This window comes from Rhipicephalus microplus, chromosome 10, assembly GCF_043290135.1.
Source record: "Rhipicephalus microplus isolate Deutch F79 chromosome 10, USDA_Rmic, whole genome shotgun sequence".
In the NCBI taxonomy this organism is placed as follows: domain Eukaryota; kingdom Metazoa; phylum Arthropoda; class Arachnida; order Ixodida; family Ixodidae; genus Rhipicephalus; species Rhipicephalus microplus.
This window is the reverse complement of record NC_134709.1, coordinates 16886493-16913283: the sequence shown is the minus strand read 5'-3', so window position 1 is coordinate 16913283 and position 26791 is coordinate 16886493. Positions and strand designations below refer to the sequence as shown.

The following is a 26791-nucleotide window of genomic DNA, read 5'->3' as shown; positions in this document are numbered from 1 at the left end:
GAGTCGGAGAAGATTCAACACATCCTCAAAGGGATAAATGACGGTGCATATCAGCTGCTCCTGGCCCGTAACCCTGCCACCGTTGCGGAACTTGTCACTTTGTGTCAAAGTTTCGACGAGTTGAGCAAGCGGCGCGCCCTGACTCGGCCATTTTCCTCACACGCCGACTCGCTCTCCAGTCTCACTTCTGTTCCCGACCACTCACCAACCCTGCAAGAGATTAAAGACTTTGTGCGTGAAGAAGTAGCTCGGCAACTGTCGTTGATTCCCTTCACGCAGCAGCCGCCGTCTTCTCGTCTGCCCTCACCACTCCGCGACGTTATTGCCGAAGAGGTAGCTCAGGCTGTTCCCGTCGCTGCCCACCAGCAGCCTGTGGCCATGCCTGTTACCCATGCGCCGGCTATGCAGCCCGTGGCCGCGCCTCTTACGTATGCCCAGGTGGTACGTAGCAGACCCCGCCAGCAGCATTTGCCACCCATGTCTTCAGTCGCTCCCCACTCCGCCCCATTTTCGACACCTTGGGCCGCACCACGAGTCAGCAATTCCTGGCGCACTCCTGACAATCGACCGATCTGCTACGCCTGCGGTACTCCAGGACACGTGGCACGATATTGTCGCCGTCGCTTCCAACCACTCCACGGCGCTACTCGGCCGTTACCGTATGACCCACAGCCCATGCACATACCTGCTCCCTATCCCTCACCGCAGTATGGATGCACTAACTTTCCTGAGTCTCGGTCACACCAGCCTCAAACTCACTCTCCCCGCTCCCCATCCCCTCGCAGGCGATCACTGTCCCCAATGCGTCCTAGACCCGCTTCCTCCAACCGGGAAAACTGAACGCCGCAGTTCCAGAGGCAAGAACTGCGCCGTCGTCGAAATGCTCAAGTCCTCGCACTTCACCAGCTAACGTCGTCGCTATATCTGTCGATGGTGTTTCTACCTTTGCCCTCGTCGACACAGGTGCTGCCGTTTCTGTTATAGCCGCCCAGCTCTGCCGCTCCCTACGCAAAGTAACCACGCCGCTCTCTGGACTATCGCTTCGTACAGCTAGCGCACAACAAGTTCGACCTTTTGGCACCTGTACGGCCCGCATATTCATCCAAGGCTCTATGTACGTTGTCGAGTTCATCGTCCTTTCGGTGTGCTCGCATGACGTTATCCTCGGGTGGGACTTTCTGTCAAATCATCATGCCATCATCGACTGCGCACGCGCTGAAGTTCAATTTTCGCACCTGTGTGACGAACCTTTGCACGAAACCCTTGAGCGGTCGCCAAAACTTGTCGTGCGTGAGGACACTGAAATTCCGCCAGCCTCTCTTGCCGTTGTCCCGGTTTGCTGCGATGACTATAACGATGCTACAGTAATGTTTACACCTTCCGACATTTTCATGAGCCGCAGAGCCGTTTCCTTGCCTTTCGCTACACTCGACGTCACTGCGGGCCGAAGCAATATTTTCATCCACAACCCCCTTTCTGCACCGCTTACGCTACTTGCCGGCGAATGTCTCGGTCGAGTGGAGTACCTCGATTCCTCTTTATTCCTTAACATGCCAGACGAATCGTGCAGTAGCGCCTCGACCGAACTTCATGCCCTTTCCCCACTGGAGTGCTCATCGAGTGACACCTTCTCGAGTTCCATCGCCGACACCTTAAGTGCCCATGAACGCGCCGAGCTTCTTAATCTCCTCCAGCACTTCGCGAATTCATTCGACGTTTCTCAGCCGCAATTGGGTCGGACTTCCGCAGTGCACCACTACATTGACACCGGTTCGCACCAGCCATTGCGTCAAAGACCGTACCGTGTCTCTGCTGCAGAACGTCACGTCATCAACGACCAGGTCGAAGAGATGCTACGCAGTCGTGTTATTCGACCATCGCACAGTCCTTGGGCATCTCCTGTCGTTCTAGTTCGAAAAAAAGATGGATCGATTCGATTTTGCGTCGACTACCGGCGATTAAACAAGGTGACGCGGAAAGACGTCTATCCATTACCGCGCATAGACGACGCCCTTGACAGCCTACAAGGAGCCGAATTCTTCTCCTCCTTAGACTTACGATCTGGATACTGGCAGGTTCCTATGGCAGAAGCTGATCGCCAGAAAACTGCGTTCATTACACCAGATGGCCTGTACGAATTTAACGTAATGCCATTTGGTCTTTGTAATGCTCCTGCCACGTTTGAACGGCTCATGGACAACACACTGCGTGGACTGAAGTGGTCTGTGTGTCTATGCTACCTCGACGACATTGTCGTTTTCTCTCCCGATTTTCCTACGCATCTGCTTCGGCTCCAACTGGTTCTGACGTGTTTAACCAACGCTGGGCTCCAACTGAACCTTAAAAAGTGCCGCTTCGCCGCGCGAGAGCTGTCCATCTTAGGGCACATCGTCTCCAAGCATGGTGTTCGACCCGACCCTGCAAAACTGCGAGCAGTCGCTGAGTTCCCGAAACCTACTACACTGAAAGAATTACGCAGTTTTGTCGGACTATGTTCGTACTTCCGGCGCTTCGTGCGAAATTTCGCATCGATCATGTCACCACTGACCAACCTCCTACGTGGTGATGCAGACCTTTCATCCTGGTCTTCTGACTGCGACGTCGCGTTTGCCACGCTTCAAAGTCTGCTAACATCTCCTCCAATTCTTCGGCATTTCGACCCAACAGCTGCAACGGAAGTTCACACAGACGCTAGTGGGGTTGGTCTAGGCGCCGTCCTCGCCCAACGCAAGCCGGGCTACTCCGAATACGTCGTCGCTTATGCGAGCCGCACACTTACTAAAGCTGAGGCCAATTACAGCGTCACTGAAAAAGAGTGCTTGGCGCTAGTGTGGGCGCTTCGCAAGTTCCGCCCTTATTTGTACGGTCGCCCATTCGACCTGGTAACGGACCACCATGCACTTTGTTGGCTCGCCACATTGAAAGACCCTTCTGGCCGCCTAGCTCGGTGGGCACTGCAAATCCAGGAGTACGACATTCGTGTCATCTATCGCAGCGGACGCAAGCATTCTGACGCCGACGCCCTGTCGCGTTCGCCTTTACCTACCGACTCGGCCTGCGGAACCACTGGTATCTCCATCGCATCTCTCGACCTCGACTCCTTTACCAGTGAACAACACAAGGACCCGTGGATCGCTTCTCTTTTTAACTGTCTTTCTGGATCGTCAACCACTGCGCTACCACGATCTCTCCGACGTCAAGCTGCTCATTTCGCCATTCGTGATCGGCTGCTACACCGACGCAACTACGCCCCCGAAGGTCGTAAGTGGCTCTTGGTTGTCCCGCGCAGCTTGCGATCACAAATCTGCGCCTCCTTTCACGACGATCCCCAATGTGGTCATGCCAGAATTTTCAAAACTTACGAACGCATTCGCCATCGCTTCTACTGGCGCGGAATGTATAATTTCGTTCGAAAATTCGTTATGGGCTGTCCTGACTGTCAACGTCGCAAATCACCGCCTTTCCACTCGTCCGGTGCGCTTCAACCGCTTCCGTGCCCTGCCAAACCTTTCGATCGAATCGGAATTGATCTCTATGGCCCTCTACCGACAACATCAGATGAAAATCGGTGGATTATAGTCGCTGTGGACCATTTAACACGCTACGCTGAGACCGCCGCCCTTCCAAGTGCCACTGCGCGGGACGTAGCATCCTTCATCCTTCATCGCTTCATATTACGACATGGTGCACCTCGAGAACTACTAAGCGATCGAGGTCGAGCCTTCCTATCAGAAGTCGTCACGTCTCTGCTTTCTGAATGCCATGTTGTTCATCGTAAGACCACGGCATACCACCCGCAGACTAACGGGCTCACGGAAAGATTTAACCGCACCCTTGGCGATATGCTCGCCATGTATGTGACATCCGATCATACTAACTGGGATCGCATTCTTCCATTCATTACGTTCGCATATAACACCGCGGCACAGTCTACCACTGGATTTTCACCTTTCTTTCTTCTTTATGGACGCGAACCATCCCACACCATCGATACTCTCCTTCCATACCGTCCTGACGCATCCGAATGCCCATCTGTGTCCGAAGCTGCACGAAATGCGGAAGAGTGCCGTGAACTCGCACGCACCTTTACGTCTCGAGAACAACAGCGCCAGAAAGAAAACAACGTCGACTCTTCACAAAGCCCCAGCTATTCCCCGGGATCACTTGTATGGCTGGCTGTTCCTTACCAAACCCCCGGCATTTCATCAAAACTCGTTCCAAAGTACGAGGGCCCATACCGCGTTTTGGAGCAAACCTCGCCGGTGAATTTTCTCATCGAGCCACTTTCCCCATCTGACGACATGCGCCGGCGTGGACGTGACATCGTCCACGTCGCCCGCCTTAAGCCATATTATAGCCCTCTGCCTCCAGACTCTTAGGTCGCCAGGATGGCTCTTTTTCGGCGGGGGCAAATTGTGAAGAAGAAAGAGCGTCGTTGGCAAGCAACATCGCCACCGCTTGGGTACTGGGTGCTGGGCTTCGCTCGCTCGGCTCGTGCTGATCTTCGCCGGCATCTGCTTGACCGTTTCTCTTGCACGATCGTGTTTCTTCGTAGGACCACCGCCGCAACAGTCGTCAATAAACCCTTTTACATTATTTATTTATTTATTTATTCATTTGTTCATTTATAAAATAGGAAGCATTTCTTAGCAAACTTTGGCGACTTTGGCCGTATCTATCTGTCTACCTAGCCACCTACAACTTTTAGCTCTCCTGGCCTTTTCGATGATGGGATCTTATACCAAAATTGGTATGGCATAACATGACTATGACGAGCATAACTGACTAGTCATAACATGAAAATCGTAACATGTATGTCACGAATTACGTGTCATGATCTTGCTGTTGTTGCGGTGGTTTCGTTCACATGACACATTGCAAATCTGGTATGGTATGGCATGACTGCATGGCAAATATAAGTGGCAGGCTCTAACATGGAAATCATGTCGTGTAAGTCATGACTGCACGCCACGCTCATGGTGTGCTCGCAGTCATTTCACCAGCTTCATATATACCAAATTTGGTATTATGGGTCTCAAATGAACAACGAATGTAAATGACACGTTTAAACATGATACTCATGTCATGCGTGTATCACTACATGCCACGCTCATAGTGCGCTAGTTTGTGACCGTTTCGCTAGCTTCACATATACCAAATTTGGTATTACGTGATGTGAATGGGCGACGAACACTTATGCCAGGCGAAAATGTGATAATCATGACATGGAAGTAATGTACGGCATAATTTTAGGCTTGTGGGCTTGTGCGAATAGTGAATTTTAGGTTCGAAGCGCATAGTGATTTTGCTCAAATAATTTCAAATAGAATTCGAATGGTATGTATCACATATAAAAAAATAGGAATATTTATCACAACCTAACTAACCAGCACAATGTAGCCCTGCCATGGTGGTCTAGTGGCTAAGGTACTCAGCTGCTGACCCGCAGGTGTCGGGATTGAATCCCGGCTGCGGCGGCTGCATTTCCGATGAAGGCGGAAATGTTGTAGGCCCGTGTGCTCAGATTTGGGTGCACGTTAAAGAACCCCAGGTGGTCCAAATTTTCGGAGCCCTCCACTACGACGTCTCTCATAATCATATGGTGGTTTTGGGACGTTAAACCCCACTTATCAATCAATCAATCAACCTGCACAATATATTTTTTTAAAATCAAAATAGGGGCTCTACACAAATGTCTTTTTTTTTTCGTTCAAAGGAAGTCTAAACAACCTTGTGTAGTAGCAAGATGTCAATTTTGGTACCTGTGAAACATGTAACATTTTAAAATTTAGTATACTTAAAGTATGTAAGCCGTCATAACAAGCTTTTAAGCGTAATAAAATGGGAATTGACTTGAGGGTAACATGTTCATTATAAGGGGCCCTGCAACACTTTTTCAAGTAGCCATGGAGCCACTAAAGAAGCAGTTGCCTCAAAAATTCACCACCACAAAGTTTTTACAATCAGTCCAGTATGAGCAGAGTTCCGAAAATTTGTCGCACACTGCAATTGCATTCTCTCTTCTCGTCCCGACGAAAGAGCTGGAAGCTAAGCAGAAAGGGATGGCACAGGGAAAGAAGAAACGTCCTGCGTGTCTTGTGACCTTGAGCACTTTTTCTCTATATTATGTTTTTCTTCGAATACGCGGCCTTTCAATGCGATCGCGCATGTAAGCGTGGACAAGCGGCAGCCTCCCGTGGCGGCCCCAGTAATGACCGAGCGCGCCATGCTCAAGTCAGCCAATGGCTGTGACAAGTGATTTTTGAGCTTGTTATGTCATTTCCCGAGGGACGATAGCAATTTCTAACTGGCTTTGAAAATTTATTGCGAATCGTTGGCCGAGTGCTGCGCTATATTATTTGCCTTGTGTGTTCTCGGCAGCCTCGACCACCGATCAGCAGCGCAGTCTGACCATGCTCAATAAGTGTTGCAGGGCCCCTTTAAATTTGAAGGGAGGCTTCGGGGCAGAGCGGATTTTTTCTGGACAGCTGCTTCCTTCCTTGATTTAGCATTCCTACATTGCAGTAAAACCACCATTACAAGCAGTTTCATGCGGATTAATGTACACTTATTCGTTCATTGCAAATACTTCGAGATTTTCAATATTTTAAATTAGAATTGAAGCGAATTCGAATACTCTACTATTCGTTCGAATATTCGCGCAAGCCTACATAATTTACATGCTACGCTCGTGGTGTGCTTGCAACCAGTTCGTTAGCTTGATATACACTTTAGTTGACATCAAGTGACGTCACTGTATTTTGAACATGAATTAGAGGTCCTAACATGCAAATCACGACATGCATGTCATGTACGGCATGATTTACACGTCACACTCATGGTGCGCATGCGGCCGGTTCGCTAGCTTGATTTATGCCTTAGTCGGCACTGAGCAGCGTCAGTGTATGACGAACATCAATTACTGGTCCTAACATGCAAATGATTCCATGCGTGTCATGTGCGGCCTTTTCACACATGGATTCATTATGTGTGTGCGAGCTCACTTCCATCAAGGGCTAATACAAGAACAACAAATCAGCCTACCACTGCTGGTGCTGGTATTGCTAACACTAGTGTTGCCATCGTTACGCGACTATAAACAACATAATTGCATCTTATCTAGATACGTGGGTGCGCATACATTTCTACTTGTGTTTACTGTGTACTACGTCCGTTCACCTTGTAATGTTGTGCTGATATTAAAGGGACTTATCAACCTTCCTTATTTCAACGTTGTGCTGATATTAAAGTGACTTATCAACCTTCCTTATTTGTGCTTCGCATATCGTCGATTCCCACTGTACGTGGGATCTGCCAATTTTTAATTCATTTATACATTTATTCATTCATTTCAAGTCGGTGTAGTCATTGACGTACAGTGTGTCTTTTAGTTCCACCCCTGTGTGAAGTGTCTTCCCGAAGTGCTGAATGTCTTATCATCTCTCCCAGATGGCACAGGCGCAACAACGGGTAGAAGAGGTTGAGCAGAAATTGACCGAGTGTCAGAAGCAAGTAAAAACGAATGAGAATGGTGAGTCGCAATTCCTCAACACCTAGTGCTTGCTCATGCAAAATAAGCAGTCTGTTCATACAGTTGCAAGTAATTTTAAGTGGCTTACTTTGGAAAGTAAAGCACAATACCCTTCTTTCTTTTGTGCTCAATGGGACTGCGAAATAGGGTTCAGCAAGCAGTGTTTGGAATTCAATTGCTGTGTCCATCCTACTTTGAAGAAACATGCATTTGTAGAAAAGCTATTAGGGCTTTCAATGGGAGACAGGGTGAAAGGATTCATTTAGTCTATTTATATTTCAATGCATTGCTGCCTTTACAGTAGCGATATCAGTAAACCCAATCAGACAATGCAGAAATGCATTTACTTAAATGAAAAAAAAAACACAAAAAAACCTTATTGTATATGTATTTATACACGGTGATTTTAGTTGGTCACGTCGAAGAACTAACACAGCATAGTTTCATTAGAATTTTTCTTTTACTGTTCAAAACTGAGTGCGTAATGTGGGTGGCATTCAAAGAAAAAATTTGGCTATTTTACACCCTAATGTTGTTTTGCTCATAACCACTCAGTATGCAAGTCTCAGCTGTACCCCAAAGCTTGCATTTTTCATGGTTATTTTCATTGGTGGTTCAGTGATGTAATAGCTGTGGCCATTGCACCCAACTGCTGCAAACGACTGATCTTGCAACAACCTGCTACATTTAGACTAATCTGCACCAAAGCTGTGTCAAACATGGTGTTTTCGTACTTAAAAAAATGCAACTGATCTCTTGAGGTTTAAATGCCATAGCATGCGCCTGTTTTTACGTGCACACGCCACTCTACTGTAGCGGTGTGCATGTGCTCATTGAGGAAAAACTTGCACACTTGTGCAGTGCTGGTCAGACTCTCTTTCTATTACAGCACAGACCATGTATAACGTAAGTTGTGTTATACATATCATAACCCAAACACCACTTTACAACCACTGCACATGTGCGAGAAGTTTTTAATGGGCAGCCGCACTGTTTTGAGAAAGGAGTAGTGTGAGGGGTAAATTTTCATTCCTTTGAATTCACAAATGTTGACAGTTTCACGTGCATGAATCTATTTTTTTTTTTTTTTTTTCGGGCTGCCCGAACTTTAGAATTTTGCGGTCTCTAGGAAGTATGAAAAAAATCAGAAATATTTACCTTCCAAAATTTCGAATAATTTAAATGATAATATTTTGATGCAAATTGAATTGGATAGTTTACACTATTCGATAAATATTAAAAAAGTCGAATATGTACACACCCGTATTTAAAAACCTGCGTTCTCTTTCTACTCCAAAATACACTTAAAGCTTCTCCAAAAACCTTTTTCCCAGCTTCCAAATATTTCCAAATATGCTTTTGGATGCTCTAAAAGCATTTTTCTTGCTCCAAAACACCCTTCTAGCTCCTCCAAAAACTTGCTCCAAGATGGCTTCAGCATATCACATCACTGCTTCTCATTTTCAGTGATCCAGTGGTTGAACAAGCAGCTCAACTCGTACCAACTACAGCAGGACAAACGGGGTAGTCCTGCCGGTGTGTCTTCGAGCAAACAGGTGACTTTCGAGCGCTGCCTCATTTCTCTGAAGAAAAGTGTAAATTTTAGGGGTTCGTTTTTCTTTGTTAGACACAACATCAATGATAACTAAGAGACAGTTATGCCAGGGAAAGTGTAGGGGATGGTATAAGAAGTAATTGTAATGTAAATGTGAAGAAAGTAAAGTGGACAAAAAAATAACTTGTGACCGGCAGGATCCAAACCTGCAACTTTCAATGAACACGTCCGGTGCTTTACTATTGAGCTACAGTGGCGGTCTTTCCCCCGTCCACTTTATAAAGTATATATGTGCATTTAATCGTGGGAGTGTCAGTCAGCGCCACCTGTGTCATTGTGGCGAGCTGTGCGGAACACTCTTTCTTGCCTGTTTGGCATCACTTAGTATGTGACATCAAAGTAGCTAGGTAGTCGCTCATGAATCAACACAAGTTGTAGGTTGCTTTTTCATTCTAGTGACTTATAACCAACACCGTTACTTTTTACGCGGCAGTGGTAACATTACTCTGCCATTCAACCTCTGTTGCTTTTTGTCGGTCAGTGTATCCATGACTGCATTGTGTGAATGTCTTACGCCGGTTATTTCGTCATTAAGCAGGCTTGCACTCATGTGGAATTTCTTTCCCTTTTTGTTTCAGTTCACTAGCCCAGTAGCTCAACAAAGCCCCACCTACCCGACTGCACGCAACTTCGCATTCCCTGGCACGGGTGGCACCACTGCACCTTCGCAGGTGGGGTGACAGAAATAGACCATGCTGTGGTTTAGTCTTGAAAAGCTGCGTACATTCAAATCCCGCTATAATGAGCTCCGCTACAATGTAATTTCTGCAACAACAAAAAAATTTCCATTTCGCCTCAGCAATAGAAAACAATGCAACAAAACTCTAAAAAAACGGGTATTTTTTCAGGGTACTTCCACTTCAATAAAGTTTTGTTTATTGCTACTGGTTAAAAAAAAAGGAGCTTGCCTAGGATTGCTCTGAAATTATGCTAGCCGCTCGACCATTTCCTGTTGGCTCGTGACTTCCACAGCTCCATGGCCACATCGCAAAATCCGTGCCTTAATCGGATACACGCTTTCTGCAATCACTTGCACATTCTGATAAATTTTTCGTCGTTGAGGTGCTCAGCGACAGATTGTCCATCTACCGTAATGCTGCTGGTGGGTTTGATGCGTGTGCTGGCCGCGATAGAATCGCTGAAGAGCTCATGCATGTTTTTAACGTAGCGTTCAAAACTAAACTACTGTTCGTCGCAACTAACCCTGCAATCGTCAATGACAGCCTCCACGTTATGAAGGCACATGCGCGACCAGCACGCACCTAGCCCACGCACAACTAAACTCAAACATTAAGTTGCATCCTAATCGAAAATAAATTTGTTATATCTAAAAGCTTGTTATAAAGGTATATGCCTAACAGTACATCTATTGCAAGACAATTCTTCATTTACTTCATTATAGCCATTCTTTCGCTATATCCCTCTTTGTCATATCGAGGTTTGAATGTACATCCCACTGCAACCGCTGAGAACACAAACGCGATCGTGTGAACGCGATCACGGGCGACCATGAAAGTACATGCGCATTCAAAAGGCTCCGACTTGAAGCAGTGTAGCAATTAGTACCGTAGTAGATGCGATCACAGATACCAGAGATGAAGTTCCAAGCCGCGCACCGTCAATGCACACTGATTGAAAATGGAACTACCGTTTGCTGCAATCGCTGCACCGAAAACCAGTCTCTATCATCGCCATCATCGATTGTCAATAAGTTCTCAATGTGCACAGCTAGCACAGCAGAAGTCTCAAAACTAAAGTCTCAAAATGGCTTGAAGCATTCCAGCTTTCCTGTCACTCGCTGATAACCGTGATAGTGTGGAGCTTCGACTCTTAGTTTTCAGTTGACCTCTGGCGAAGCTTTGGCGTGCTCGTGCGCGGCGTTGCACATCCGGCACGCTCCACAAGTAGTCTGGATTTCATATTTTTTTTTATATAACCCGGCCCCGCATATAATCAGCGCCGTCCACTACAGGATGATTATTTTGATGATCACTATAACATGAGCTGAAAACTAGGACACCGAAATAGATGAGGGCGAGTGCTCATCCTCGTTTGTCTCTGTGTTCTAGTCCTCAGTTTGCGCTATAGCAATCATCACGACACATCAACTAGCTCAAGCTGTTACTCCCCAACCCTACAAACCACGGCAGAAAGAAAAAGGTGCAGCGGCAGCTTTGTCTGTGTAGAGTGCGCGAGCAGCAGGTTTTTGCTTTGCAGGGCGACACCTTGAGCCAGTTTCGGGCTCTGACACGGTGTGTCAGGAGCATGTGTGACTTAGTAGTCAGGCTGACCACGTCAGAGCCAGACACTGCCTCAAGGTGAAGCACAAACCGACGGCTCCCGTGCTGTACACAGACCTATGTATTGAATGAAAAACCACCTTCCTTGCATAACCGCGAAGGTGTGCCATGAAGCCAACTTGCACACCAACACTCTTGTATGATTCGCATTTGAGTCTAGCTCCAAATTATCCATATTGCCACGTTCCATTTCCCAAGTTTTTGTTATCGTCCCAAAACACCACACGATTCTCAGCGCAAACCGCGCCTGCAGTTTTCGAGAAGGTTCCGGACTGTAGTAGATCATTTCGATAAGATCACGCCCACTGTGCGAGCGGTACAGATTGTTCTGGAACCTACGCCACCGCCAGCGATAACGCTAGAACATTCGACGGCAAGAGTATAAATGCCGACGCGCTTCGCCGCTTGTCAGTTGTTGATCGAAGGCCGACGCTCTGTTCGCCGCTATCAGTCCGAGACTGCTATTTGTGCGAGACTGCTGCTGTAATTGGACTTTCCTTTTACCGGGCACAGGTTCACCCAAATAAACAGTTAAATCCCAACACGAAGTCTCCTGTCTTCGGCCACGTCACGACCCCCGTGACATCTGGTGGAGGTGCTGCTTCGTTCATGTAGCGGACGCCCCCGTCAAGCCGTGAACCCAGCCCACGTCGCGGAGAAGACACCGAGGCCAACCAGGAGCAGCGAACAAGCCGCCGACAGCAAGGGCTACCACCGGAGTACGGGCTTCTACTAGACAAAGCGCGGAAGACCAAGGCCATGACCGCGACTGCAGCGACAATGACAACCGCAGCGTCCCAGCCCACGATGGTCATGCATCAACCCAGGGAACCACCAATTTTCCATGGGTCATCGTTCGAAGACCCGGAGTCCTGGCTAGAAACATACGACCGTGTGGCCGCCCTCAACCACTGGGACCATGACGAAAAGCTGCGTCATGTGTTCTTCTATTTGGAAGACACCGCAAGAACCTGGCTCGAAAATCGGGAATCCACGCTCCGAACGTGGGATGTTTTCTGCGGCTCATTCTTGCAAACGTTCGCGAGCGTCGCTCGCAAAGAGAGGGCTGCTGCTTTATTAGAGACCCGGGTTCAGCTCCCAAATGAAAATGTCGCCATTTTCACAGAAGAAATGACCCGGCTATTCCGTCACGCTGACCCAGACATGCCTGAGGAGAAAAAAGTTCGTTTCCTCATGCGAGGGGTCAAACAGGAGCTCTTCGCAAGACTGATGAAAAACGCACCAAAAACCGTCCAAGAATTTGTAGCCGAAGCGACCACTATCGAAAAGACCCTGGACATGCGCACCAGACAGTATAATCGTCGCCTGACTGCAGACTGCGCTGCTGCTCAAGCCAGTAACTCCGGAGACCTGCGTGAAACGATCCGAGCGATCGTGCGGTAAGAGCTGCGCAAGCTGTTGCCTTCGGCGCAGCCTCAAGTGGATTCCATCGCTGACATTGTGCGAGAAGAAGTTCGGCAATCGCTTCAAATTCCCCACGCACCGCTGCCAGAGCCGGAAGCTATGAGCTACGCCGCTGCACTGCGCCACAACGCTCCTCCCCGTCCACGCCAAAATGCCGCCCCATCGCACTTCCGTCGACAGACGCCACCGCCGCCACCACCCCCACCGACGTCATACCGTTCACCAGCGGTCCAGCGCAGTGCACCGAGGAAGACTGACGTCTGGTGCACCCCTGACCATCGCCCGCTCTGCTACCACTGCGGCGAGGCCGGACACACATACCGTCGTTGCCAGTACCGACAGATGGGACTGCGTGGCTTCGCCGTCAATGCACCGCGTCCACAGCCAGGAGAACGACCTCGTGACATTGCCGACTACCTGACAGGAACTCGGTGGACACCACAAAGCCCTTCGCGTTCGCCGTCGCCCAGCCGCTGCACGTCACCGTACCACCGGCAGTACTCTGGCCCAACGCGGGGCCGGTCTCCTAGCCCGTATCCGGGAAACTAAGGGCAGCAACCGGTGGAGGTGCGGTTGCTGTGCGACGAACTACCGAAGATCCTCCTCCGACGACGACGCCGCGACGGAGCTTTCCGAACACAACGCCAACCAGGCAAAGCCCTGACGGCGAAAGCTCACTTACCGAAGGTGGCCTGACGACGCAACATGGAAGCAGCGGAACAAGCCGACGCAGCCGTGACCCGACGCCACGCCCTAACTGTAATGCGAGACGGCGAACTAGCGACCTCGACATTCTTATCGACGGCCACAGTGTGACCGCTCTCGTCGATACTGGAGCCGACTATTCTGTCATCAGTGGGTCGTTCGCTGCGAAGTTAAAGAAAGTTAAGACAGCTTGGAAAGGCTCTGAAATCCGTACAGCCGGAGGTCATCTCGTAACGCCTGCAGGAATCTGCACAGCGAGAGTCACCATTAACGGCCTTATTTATCCTACAGACTTCGTAGTCCTACAGCGTTGCTCGAGAGATGTCATCCTTGGCATGGACTTCTTATGCCTCCATGGTGCTGTCATCAACCTAAAAACGAAGTCGATAACGTTATCCACAGAAGGAGCACTACCGCCGCGCACGCCATCAGGACACCATGCCTTGAATGTGCTGGAAGAACAAGTCACCATTCCGCCTCGCTCAAGCGTCATTATTTCAGTCGGCACTCCTAAATCACCTGACTTGGAAGGCGTCGTTGAAGGCAGTCAGCATCTGTTGGTCACCCGAAATATTTGCGTCGCAAGAGGAATTGCAGAGCTGCGGTGAGGAAAAGCAACGGTTATGCTCACGAATTTCAGCAATGAGTACAAACATGTGAACAAAGGAACAACGGTCGCTTACATCGAAGAAATTGTCGAAGCCACCAGTGCATTTGCCCTCGCCGATTCTGCGGAACCTGCTCAGAGGAACCAAGCCCCTCCCATAGCTTTCGACGTCAGTCCCAGACTTGCGAACGATAAGCAAGAACAGCTCAAGGCCCTGCTCCTGCAATACGAAGATTGCTTTTCGTCGTCATCGAAAATTCGGCAGACCCCAATCACGAAACATCGCATCATAACCGAAGAAAATGCCAGACCACTCCGTCAGAGTCCGTACAGGGTTTCGACGCAAGAACGTGAGGCCATAAAGAGACAAGTTGATGAAATGCTGCGGGATGACATTATCCAGCCGTCCAAGAGTCCATGGGCATCCCCCGTGGTGTTAGTGAAGAAAAAGGATGGGACCCTACGTTTCTGCGTCTATTATCGCCGCCTGAACAAAATCGCAAGAAAGGACGTGTATCCTCTCCCACGAATAGACGACGCACTTGATCGGCTCCATAACGCCAAATACTTTTCGTCAATGGACCTCAAGACTGGCTATTGGCAAATCGAAGTCGACGAAAGAGACCGAGAGAAGACGGCGTTTATAACACCGGACGGCCTCTTCGAGTTTAAGGTGATGCCCTTCGGCCTTTGCTCAGCGCCTGCAACTTTTCAACGCGTTATGGATACAGTACTGGCAGGATTGAAGTGGCAGACTTGCCTTGTATACTTGGACGACATCGTCGTGTTTTCCTCGAGTTTCGACGAGCATCTTCGGCGCCTTGAAGCTGTGCTTCAAGCCATCAAGACTTCGGGACTCACACTGAAGCCAGAAAAGTGCAAATTTGCGTATGAGGAGCTCTTGTTTCTGGGGCACGTTATCAGCAAGTCTGGAGTTCGTCCCGATCCACGGAAAACAGCCGCCATCGCCGACTTCCCGACGCCCACTGACAAGAAAGCCGTACGCCGATTTCTGGGCCTGTGCGCCTATTATAGGCGGTTCGTGAAAAACTTCGCCCGCATTGCTGATCCTCTCACTAACCTTACCAAGGCGGACGTGGAGTTCAAGTGGGAAACGCCACAGGAACACGCTTTCCAGGAGCTTAAACATCGCCTCCAGACGCCTCCGTTGCTTGCCCATTTCGACGAATTCGCCGAGACAGAAATACATACTGACGCAAGCAGTGTAGGTCTTGGCGCCGATCTTGTGCAGAGGGCTGACGGACTTGAAAGGGTTATTAGTTACGCCAGCCGATCGCTATCCAAAGGAGAAGCAAATTATTCCACAACAGAAAAGGAGTGCCTCGCCATCATCTGGGCTACGTCGAAATTTCGCCCCTACCTCTACGGCAGGCCCTTCAAAGTTGTGAGCGACCACCACGCCTTGTGTTGGCTAGCCACCTTGAAGGACCCTTCAGGTCGCCTCGCACGATGGAGCCTGAGACTTCAAGAATATGACATTACTGTCATTTACAAGTCCGGCAAAAAAACACTCCGACGCCGACTGTCTCTCTCGTGCGCCTGTCGACCAACCACTACACGACGACCCGGATGACGACTACTTCTTGGGAACGATAACTACCGACGACTTCGCTGAACGACAGCGGGCCGACCCGGAACTTAAGGCCCTAATAGAATACCTCGAAGGCAGGACCACCGAAGTCCCGAAGGTATTCAAGCGCGCACTTGCGTCGTTCTTTCTACGAAACGGTCTTCTACAAAAGAAAAACTTTTCACCGCTTCGAGCTAAGTGCCTTCTTGTGGTGCCTTCAGCTCTGCGACCAGAACTCTTGCAGGCCCTGCACGACGATCCGACGGCAGGGCACCTCGGTGTTTCTCGCACGCTCGCGAGAATACAAGAAAGGTACTACTGGCCACGTCTTACTACCGACGTCACTCGTTATGTGAGGACATGCCGGGACTGTCAGCGACGCAAGACACCGCCGACAAGGCCAGCTGGACTTCTGCAGCCAATTGATCCACCTTGCCGACCTTTCCAGCAGATTGGTATGGACCTACTGGGGCCGTTCCCGACGTTGGCTTTCGGAAACAAGTGGATCGTGGTAGCTACCGACTACCTCACCCGCTACGCCGAGACAAAAGCCCTGCCAAAAGGCAGTGCATCCGAGGTAGCTAAGTTCTTCGTCGAAAATATCGTCCTACGTCACGGCGCCCCGGAGGTCCTTATCACCGACAGAGGAACCGCATTCACTGCCGACTTAACTCAAGCGATCTTGGCATACAGCCAAACAAACCACCGCCGGACGACAGCGTACCACCCACAGACCAACGGCCTCACCGAGCGGCTTAACAAGACGATCGCCGACATGCTGTCAATGTACGTCGATGTCGAACACAAGACGTGGGACGCCATTCTTCCGTATGTGACCTTCGCATACAACACGGCGATGCAGGAGACGACGCAGATATCTCCATACAAATTGGTCTACGGAAGGAGCCCGGCAACGACGCTCGATGCCATGTTACCCAACGTCACCGACGAAGAAAACCTTGATGTGAGCGAGTATCTTCAACGGGCCGAAGAAGCCCGACAACTTGCGCGTCTCCGTATCAAGAATCAACAGACGACCGACAGCCACCGTTACAACCTTCGACGACGCTTCGTGGAATACCAGCCCGGTGAACGTGTTTGGGTGTGGACGCCGATACGCCAACGTGGACTAAGTGAAAAGCTTCTGCGACGGTACTTCGGACCGTACAGGGTGGTTCGACGTCTCGGCCCACTTGATTATGAGGTTGTCCCCGATGGCATCACGAACTCTCAACGACGCCGATCGCGACCTGAAGTTGTGCATGTCGCGCACCTCAAGCCGTTTCATGCGTGTTAACAAACTGAAACAGTGTTTTTCTGTATTATCGTTGTATCGTATTCATTGTACTTTCTTGCATTATTATTGTACCTTCAGCTTTAGTTAAAGCATCGGGACGATGCCTTTTTTCAGAGGGGGGCAATGCCACGTTCCATTGCCCAAGTTTTTGTTGTCGTCCCAGAACACCACACGATTCTCAGCGCAAACCGCGCCTGCAGTTTTCGAGAAGGTTCCGGACTGTAGTAGATCATTTCGATAAGATCACACCCACTGTGCGAGCGGTACAGATTGTTCTGGAACCTACGCCACCGCCAGCGATAACGCTAGAACATTCGACGGCAAGAGTATAAATGCCGACGCGCTTCGCCGCTTGTCAGTTGTTGATCGAAGGTCGACGCTCTGTTCGCCGCTATCAGTCCGAGACTGCTATTTGTGCGAGACTGCTGCTGTAATTGGACTTTCCTTTTACCGGGCACAGGTTCGCCCAAATAAACAGTTAAATCCCAACACGAAGTCTCCTGTCTTCGGCCACGTCACGACCCCGTGACAATATATATATGTGTGTGTGCACAGATATTCTCGTGTTACCCGCACCGCAAGCTTAGCTCCAGTTTTACTGTATGTAATGTGGGTGTCATGCCTGAGAAAATATGTTCACTCGGTGGGCGGCCAAGTACGCCTAAGTTAGCGGGAGTTCAATGCAACAAATGATGCGTGCACTTGCTGGGACCAAAGGACGAGCGGTGATCACCAGACCTTCCTAGCTTTCATGGTATATATATATATAATATTAATTAGTGGCTGGGAGGATAGCCACTGTGGTAGCTCAGTGGTAGAGCATCGAACGCGTTATTCGAAGTTCCTGCCCACGGCAAGTTATCTTTTCACCCACTTTTCTTTCTTCACATTTACCATACAATTTGGTCTAATAACCTCCCCTATACATTCCCTGGCATTATTGTCTGTTAGATTTAATTAATATTGTGCCAAAACACGGAAAACAAGCCCTTAGGTATCCACTTCTTCCCCTTATTCATTAACGAGGATCTCGTACTGGCAGACTTGGTGCCTCAGGTTGTATACGAGGGACTATTGGTCAGCTGCCAGCTCGTAATAAGCTCACGTGCTACGTGATGCCACACAGGCTCATAAAAGAGTGTGCTACACTCACCGCCATGTCTACAGATGGCGCTGACTTACACTCCCACGTTTAAGGGGGCAGACTGGTCTTAGAAATCTGCACAGGATTATGCAGTTTTTTCTGCTGATTTCAAATATTTAATTATTTTTCCTGTAACTTATCTTTTTCCTGAGATAACTTATGCTCACCCCTTATTGTTTAATGCCGCCATAGAAAAAGTGCTTAGTTAAAAATGATATTTAAGATATGCCAACATAGACTAATGACTATATATTGATAGTATGCAAGAGTTATTATTTTTAGGCCTTTCTTGATTACTTTACAGCAAAATGAACTATTCATTTTTAAAAGCAGTTGGAATTGTCTTACAATTATGATGAGTAATTAATTAAAAAGGCTTGTGCTCAAAATTGTGCTCCCATACTTGCATTCTACACCCATACAGGTTTCCATTGCAAAAAAATTATTGTTGTATCTGCCCTAGCTGCAGAGATATTGGGGCCTCAAAATTGAACAGTCCTAAATTAACTTTTTTGAGAAAAATGTAAAAAACTCAAAACACACAGCTTCTTCAAAAAGCATCAATAATGGTGCACATGTTTTCCAATCCTCATAAATGTGCTCCTGAATTTGTAGCAGAGGTTCTAAAGCAGGTGCCGGAAAATCATAAAGAAGCCTCAAAGTCGGTTCCCCATTTTTTTGCAGGTTCTGCATGTTAACAGCACCAAGAATCTGGACATTTAGAATGTTATTCCAAAAAAATTACCACTTCCTGGTGTGTGAAAATTTGCTGAGAGATAGAAAAATACTTGCAAAAACCAAATAGGTCACTTTTAAAGAATGAATTTTTTTGACACTTTTTGGTCCCAAAGACCAGTCTGCCCCTTTAAATTCACATATATACCCAATAAATAAAGTGGCTGGGAGCATAGCTCAGTGGTAGAGCATCGAACGCGTTATTCGAAGGTCGCAGGTTTGGTTCCTGCCCACGACAAGTTATCTTTTCACCCACTTTTCTTTCTTCACATTTACCTTACAATTTGGTCTAATAACCTCCCCTATACTTTCCTTGGCATTATTGTCTGCTAGATTTCTTTATTATTGTGTCAAAGCACGGAAAAACGAGCCCCTAAGTATACACTTCTTTCCCATATGTGTGTGTATGTGTGTGTGCGTGCGTGCGTGCACGTGCGCATTTCGGTTTAACAATGTTTGGTGGCAACAAACATTTTTGCATGTCCCGTCAGTTCTGTGCAAGCTGGAGATGTGACGTCACATTAAAACGCACACTCAAAAGTACTAACACGTTCTTGCTCAGTTGATTGCACACTTTCTGACCATGAAGTGCCTACTGACATGGAAGACACAGGAACGCTTGAAAGCACATGATAGAAATCATCACATCTGCATAGTACTGGAGCAGTACCATAGGAGTAATATCACTTGTGACTGCACGTATGTGAAACATTGCCATATATAATTTCATTCATTTATGACTTTACAGGTTCTAATATTTTCTTTGAACTATGTATCTTGAAATCGGTGCAACAAACCAGGCAGTTGATAACCAAAACTGTCTTTATCTTTGTTATGCGTCTCTTCTCTCCATTGTTTTTCCTTAACATCATTTATTGATTAAATCTGTAAGTCAAGTTGCAGCAGCGCACACAAACACTACATGTGGCCAAGATAACACGGGGGACTCTAATGTGCACTCGGGAGTCTTAACAAAGTTGATCACTGTGCCCACTCAGTCAATCCTGTAGTTCAAGAGAAATTGGCATTTGCTTGGATTCTGTATTGCAGCCAACATTTCCGAACCTGACTCCTGGTGTGGCTCAAGAATCTCCAGTTCTTCCCAGGCCCATTGGGTGAGCTGGCCCCCCTTTCGTGTTCATTGAGTGTTGCAGTGGGCTTTCTGCATGTGCTGTACTTGTGTGAAAGTGCATGTAATTTCACTACACATCATACCAATCTGGAGTAGCATGTTATGCCAGGCAAGCTAGCACGCTACTAGCATACTTAAAGGAAGTTCTGTCTCTCTTTCTTCACGCCCTTGGAATCATAACTTAGAACGATCATAAAGATAAACTTATGGAAGTGTTATCATAAATATTATAAACTTGCGCGAGTTTCACTTTTGGCTGTGCAGTATTAGTGCATGTTTCTCTCTCTTTTTCATGATAATGTAGGCCATAAATGAGAATATAGGTCAATTGAAAAGGTTCAGCTATCTTTAATCCCATCTATACTTGGAAACAGAGCAAAGCCAGGGATTAAGAGTGGGAAACTGGTTACGTTAAAGGGAACTGGCCACACTTCACCAAGTAGCAATGAAATAGATTCAGTGAAGAGCTTATTGTTTAATGAATTCACTGCTTCAAAAAATTTTAGAATTCGTCCAGTACGAGCAGAGTTGTCGCACACTGCAATTGCTTGCTTTTCTCTGGTTCAGGGAGGGAGGGCACAAGGGAAGAAGATACATCACACGAGCCTCGTGACCTTGAGCACTTTCTCTCTTTCTTTTTTTCTTCTTCAAACGCATGGCTTTTCAGTGCCATCGCAGACACATCACGACCCCAGCAACTACCGAGTGCACCATGCTCAAAAAGCGAATGGTGCGATACTTGGGCCTGTGGTACAATAATTTTGAGCATGTAGCATCATTTTTAGCTGGAAGAGAAAGCAATCTTTAGCTGATTTTGAGAATTTACTGGAAATTACAGGCTGCGTGCTGTGCTATGATATTTGGTTCGCGTGTTCTCAGTAGCCTCGACTACCAATCGGCAGTGTTTTCTGACCACGCTCAAAAAGTGCTGCTGGGCTCCTTCAAAGGAGTGGCGACAAGAAAATTTGGGCAAAATTTGGCAGCTGCATTGTACTGATGTGAACACAGAGGTGCCATCTGTGTGACATCAACCACAAACTCAGCCTATAAAGTATTTCTATAGAGTTTTGAAGTTTGTGAATGTGTTGAAACAAAAAATCGATGTTGTGCGCTGTAGCCGTTGCTGGCGATGATGCTGGTGAACAAGCACATTTGAGACCGCACACTCTCTTTCTGTAATTACGGCACAGCACATTCAAGGTACCCGCTTTACATCATGACGATGATGATGACGCTCGTGAGGATGAAGAACAAGCGTGTTCTAGACCACACATTCTCTTTCTGCCATCGTGGCGCATCACACATGCAAGGTACTCACTTTACCCCATTACAATGATGATGACGCTCACGACTATGAAGAGCGAGTGTGTTCCAGACGAGACATTCTCTTTCTGCCATCACGGAACATCACCTGCAAGGTAGATGTGTCTAAATGTCATGATGATAACATGGATGATGATGAAGATGATGGACACTGACTGGTTGTGCTGTAGATGACGTCTCAATATGGGGGGCTCTATGATGCATTTCGTATGACTGGAAACAACCAACAACCACCAGGGGAGCATGCCCAGACCTTGTCTTTGCCAACTTCAGACTAGATCCAATGCCACGAAGCAGTAATATTGAAGGCAAAATGAAATTCAGAACTCAGCGCAACACTACCAGTTATGAGCAATAAACATTGTATATAACTGTACACTGCTTGGCACTCATTTACATGCGTGAGTTGTCATTGCCACGGGTGATTTACCGTAGCACCAAGACGACCCCACTGCTTCGCCCACTCGTCATTATTCACTTCGTGGATATGCCGCGTTTTTTTACACTCTTCCCAGCTCCTTGGTCCGTTGCCACACTAGATAAGCAAGGGATTTTGACGATCGAGGTAACAATCGCTTGTAGCGCTCAACACAGCAGATAACGCAGCAGTGCTGAAAACTGCAAGAGCTGTTCCTTGACGTCACTGGCTCTTGCAGCCTCCCAATGATGATTAAATAGTACCATATTTACTCGCGTAATAAACACTTTTTTTTTTTGAAAAATTGGAGCAAAGTTGTGGGGTGCATTTATTACGCCGGGTAAATTTTATGAAAACTTTTTTAGGAGAAGGAAAAAATGCGGTAATGCAAAAAAAAAAAAAAGTTAGGTCGCTTAGCCTTTCGCAATTTACATGCATGTTTGAAAACAGCTTCTTTGTTGCACTTTACTCATCTTGGGTGGTTGATGGCGCTATCTTCTGCAAGCTGTCCGGGGGCCACCCAGGCACGCCATAAAAACGTTGCTAACAGTGGTATCTGCTTGTGATCTCGGGACGCCCGAAAGCGTGCACTCATGGAGGGGAGGGGGGAATGAAGGGACAGTTAGAGTGAAGAAAAAAGAAAGTAGGCAAAAAAGAAGGGGCGGGGGGGGGGGGTCGCAAGAATTGACCGACGTCGGTTGGCCGTTTGGTGACCTTCCCTCCCTGTGTGCTTATCAGCTGGGATGTCTCTACACTGGCACCGCTCCTGAACCCCACTGTGGCGCACAGATAAGACGGGGGGGGGGGGGGGGGACGTACCGCGCACAGAGAGAAAGAAAAGCGATAGGCACGCCGCAACGGGCGAAAGGTGAAGGGGGTCCGTGAGGGCTCTTCGAGAGATCGAAAGTGCCTCTGGTCGTAACATACTGTACTCGGGGACAACTTTCTGTGGCAATGAAGGGAAGACTACTGAGCCAAAGTGGGCGTCTGCCACCGCTGTAGAATATAGTGCCACAAATGCACCCGTGTTTTTCGTGTGAAAATAATAAAGAAGAACGACGTTATTTCCCACTGGGTGCTGTTTATTAAGAGACGCTGCACGCACCGAGGAGATATTCTTATCTGTGTTCGCTTTCTGAAGAGTCGCTTCGCATTTATGCGCGTCTGAAAACATCACACTTTGCGTGCAGTCAAAATGGCATTTTCGTCTTTAGGTAAGCACGCATCGCCCTCCAGCAATTCTGACGACTCGCCGAAGGAGTTTGTGCCGAATTTCACTCACAAATAGCTGTGTAAGCAGATGTATCAAATTGTGTGCTGTGGGACGGTGGGATTACCTGACCAGGGCTGTCATTTGAAACGCGGGCCGAACCGGACTACTTCGCGGAGGAGTACAGGAGCAGTAGCTTTGCCCCCATAGCCTTCCCTTCACTGCCACAGAAAGTTGTCCTTGAGTATAGCATATAGTTGAACAATCATCTTGCACTGGGGCACAACAGTTTAGTTGCTGCTATCGAGTCAGTAGTTACAGTTAAGAACAAAAAAACAGAGGTTCACGAATTGAGTGACCCTTCAAGGTGTCATACGTTAATGCCTTAACTGAGTTTTTGTGGTGTGTGGTGGAAATTGAGCTGAAATCGTTCCGTTTTACTCATTCTGATGGACTCGACTCACTTTTACCCTAGGGACGCCCCGCTGGTTGACCCGCGATTTCTGCAGCCTCTGACGACCTCAGACCCAACGGCAAAGAGGGTGCTTAATCCGATTACCACTGCGGCCGGGTCTGCTGCATTCAATCACCTGAGGGCGCCTGCTGCCAGCCAAGCACCACCTTACCACCCTGCCACTGCCAAGACTAACCCGTCCTGACGACAGTATAGCAAGAAACAAGACAGATTGGTTCAATCAAAGCCACATTTCGGAGTGGAGAACCCTGTGAAGTCCTGTGTAGCTCCGTGAAGTAGGTTCGTTCTATAAGACCGCCGGCCCCGTTTCCGTGAGCAAGATTGGAATGTACGGTGAGATCCAGCAGTACGAATTTACCGCAGTAAATGGCATCTGCCAAGGCGGTTCCATTTAGGTATTCTCATGCAAATGTAATATTGAAGCCGTATCTAGTGCGAGAATACTTTGGTTGTATCGATTATTCATTAAAGAGCATTAGACTTTATAAGCAGCTGTGAATCGCAATAATGAAGCGCGGTGTATCTGCAAAATGAACTGCAGTGAAAAAAAGCTTGAGCAAGAAAAGTCTTTTTGTTTGTGGTTTATGAAGATGATGTATAAGTTTGCAATTAAAGGTGAACTTTAATTAAATGCTGAGCCGTGTCTGGGGAAAACGGGATTCTAGAGTTGAACACAGCTTCACGTAGACTGCAATTCCTGTCTGACCACCCCACGGTAAGTCCCAAACTTGCTTTAAACAGTGAGAGTTGCAATATGGGCCCATTGGTGATTAGTATGAAAACCTTTTGATGTAGCGCTACATCGGAGCTTTTCAAATTTAGCAGCGATGCTAAATCTTGCATACTGCCTGCCAAAAAACTGTAATAAACTAGCATGTACCACGGAAAGTGGGTAAATTCCTCTATATTTAGCTCTGGTCTACTAAACATGAAGGCAACTATTAGCCAAACAAGTGGCTCCATAGTGACTGTGGCACGCCGAAGACCCCAAGTACGAACAACGACAGCATACTTGGCAACGGAAAAGGCAACAGTGGCTGTGAGACATGGCAATAATGTATGAAAGGCGAGAACGCTTGGTTTCATCACGAGTTTTGTCTAGAGTTTAAAAATCCTTGTTGAGTCTGTGACTGCACGATATAGTACAGTCACAGTACTATATAGGGCAGACCAAGCGGTGTCCTAATGATAGATTACGTGAAGATCACTACAACGCAAGAATGAAACTTTCAGCGGGAGGTTGCCTAGCAGCGCACTACAAAGGTAAAGGGTGCTCCCCTGGTCTGTGCAGCTGCATCATTATCGGCCAGTCTCGAAATCGGCCGACACGTGAAATTAAAGAAGCTGAAGCTATAGCAGATATGGGAAACTTGTGTGTGAGCTCGCCATAAATTGCACTACGGATAAAGAAATGACGTTTTTTTGGAATGAGACCACGTGCAAGAAGAGTTGTGTTTTTACGCATGTATAAGATAGATGCGAACGGCATGAAATAAACAGTTGAAAGTTAAGTGCCTACCTTTCTTGACGTCTGTGTCGTCTTTCCCTTGTGTTTTTCACTTGTGCCGCGATAATACAAGCTAAGTTCATGGATAACCAACTCGCCCGAGCCGCAACACTTTTGAACCGTGACAAAACAGCTGAAAGAAAATATACAAGATCCCCACTCCAGAGCTACCTGTGTCGTGAGTCACTACAGTATAGTGTTGGCGCGGCACAGTAATAAATATTTCTCATATTACCGCAACGTTCGCTAATAGCGGCCGAAATATTGGGCGCGTAGCAGACGCCCGCCGCTTCGACGCGGCTTTCATCGCGGAGAAAGCCCACGGGGCCTAGAGTTACTGCTACATTTAGGTAGCATATACAGAATTATTGTATATGCTGCCTTTAGGTTATCACAACGCCTCCTCTAGAAAGATGCCCGAGGAATGGCTCGCGCTCCCAGCGGAGTTGGGCTGCCTTCAGTTTTAAACAAGTTCCGCGCAGTGGCGCTCGCGACCGACACTATCATCACGGCGACGGGCGGTACCCAGCTAGGCGTTTTTCTTCTGCGGCCCATAGGGGCGCGTCAGTCGAAAGTTGTTCGAGACCTGCAACTGTGCACCGTTGTTTCGGAGGCTATGCAAAGTGTTGCGTTGTTGCACCGTCCGCCACAGGTGACGCTAGCGACCGAGAACATTTTCAAAATAAAGGAGAGAAAGGGTGTGGCAGCTGTTCTTTTTCTCATGCGGCAGGCATGTTCCTAGAGGAGGCGTTGGTTAGCATATACTGTATATGCTACCTAGAGGAAGAATATACAGTAATCCTAACGGAACTTGTTTCATCTAGGGACCTTAAACGAAGCCGGCATAGAGCGCCGCGGCGCGCGAACAGGCCCTCACTCCTCTCATGTATTCGCGTGGTGCTTTTTCAGATCACTCTAGACGTGACACACTCCACTCGAGGCGCGTAATTTGAAGTGCGCTAACCCAGTACGGACCACTAAAAGGTAAATTTATTTCAAAATAAGCACTTCCTTGGCACAAATGTAACACTACGAGGTTTCTGGACCGCTATTCCAACAATCAAAATTAACTTGATAGTTGCCTTTAGTGTCCCTTTGAATTTACACTTCTTTCCTTATATATTTTTGGGTTTTACGAGCCAAAACCACGATATGAGGCACGGCGTAGTGGAGGGCTCCGGAAATTTGATCTCTGGTTGAACGCGCACACACAGTGCACGGGCCTCCGGCGTTTCGCCTCCATCTATGTCGAGGCGTGAACGAACCCGACATATGCAATGTTCCACAACGGCAGTCTTGAGGTACGCGTTGAAGAAACAGAACGCGGTTTCTCATTAATTGCAACAAATTCAAGAAAAAGGCGGCGTGACAAGAGTAATAGAGAAACGACTACGAATATAACTGTAGCGGCAACATTTGCTCACGTCACAGAATTGCATTTCAAAAGCGCGAGGTGCACGCGAAAATGCGACTGCGTGGAAGCGATCCGGGAGCTGGGGGGGGGGGGGGGGCGCTTCAGCTTTGCAGTTTAGGTGCTCCTAGAACGTTCCGAGTCCGACAATCATCCGTCGATTTTGTTTTTGCACTTCCTTTCTTCGATTTCCTTCCTGCACTATACACCGCGCGCCAGATCTCGACGATAAGGCGGCGACGAACGATATCGTGACGTAATGGCGCGACAAGATTTGGCTGCAACAACGCATGCGCGAATATCGTACGCGGCGGCGGCACGCATCCATTTCTTTTTTTCGTTGGCTGCTCGCCATGCTGGGCATT

At 48.0% G+C, this 26791-nt stretch overlaps 1 protein-coding gene across 2 annotated transcripts in view; it reads left to right on the top strand.

The window, feature by feature from the left end:
* LOC119181837 (spindle assembly abnormal protein 6 homolog) overlaps positions 1–24139 on the top strand; it is a 269839-nt gene extending 245700 nt beyond the window's left edge. For both annotated transcript variants that reach the window (XM_075875137.1, XM_075875138.1), the window contains 5 exons: positions 7450–7531; positions 8999–9087; positions 9725–9817; positions 20001–20065; positions 23509–24139. In XM_075875137.1, coding sequence (XP_075731252.1) covers positions 7450–7531; positions 8999–9087; positions 9725–9817; positions 20001–20065; positions 23509–23692 — 513 coding nt within the window. In that variant the 3' untranslated portion in view covers positions 23693–24139. The remainder of the gene's footprint in view (positions 1–7449; positions 7532–8998; positions 9088–9724; positions 9818–20000; positions 20066–23508) is intronic.
* Positions 24140–26791: the final 2652 nt, after the last annotated feature.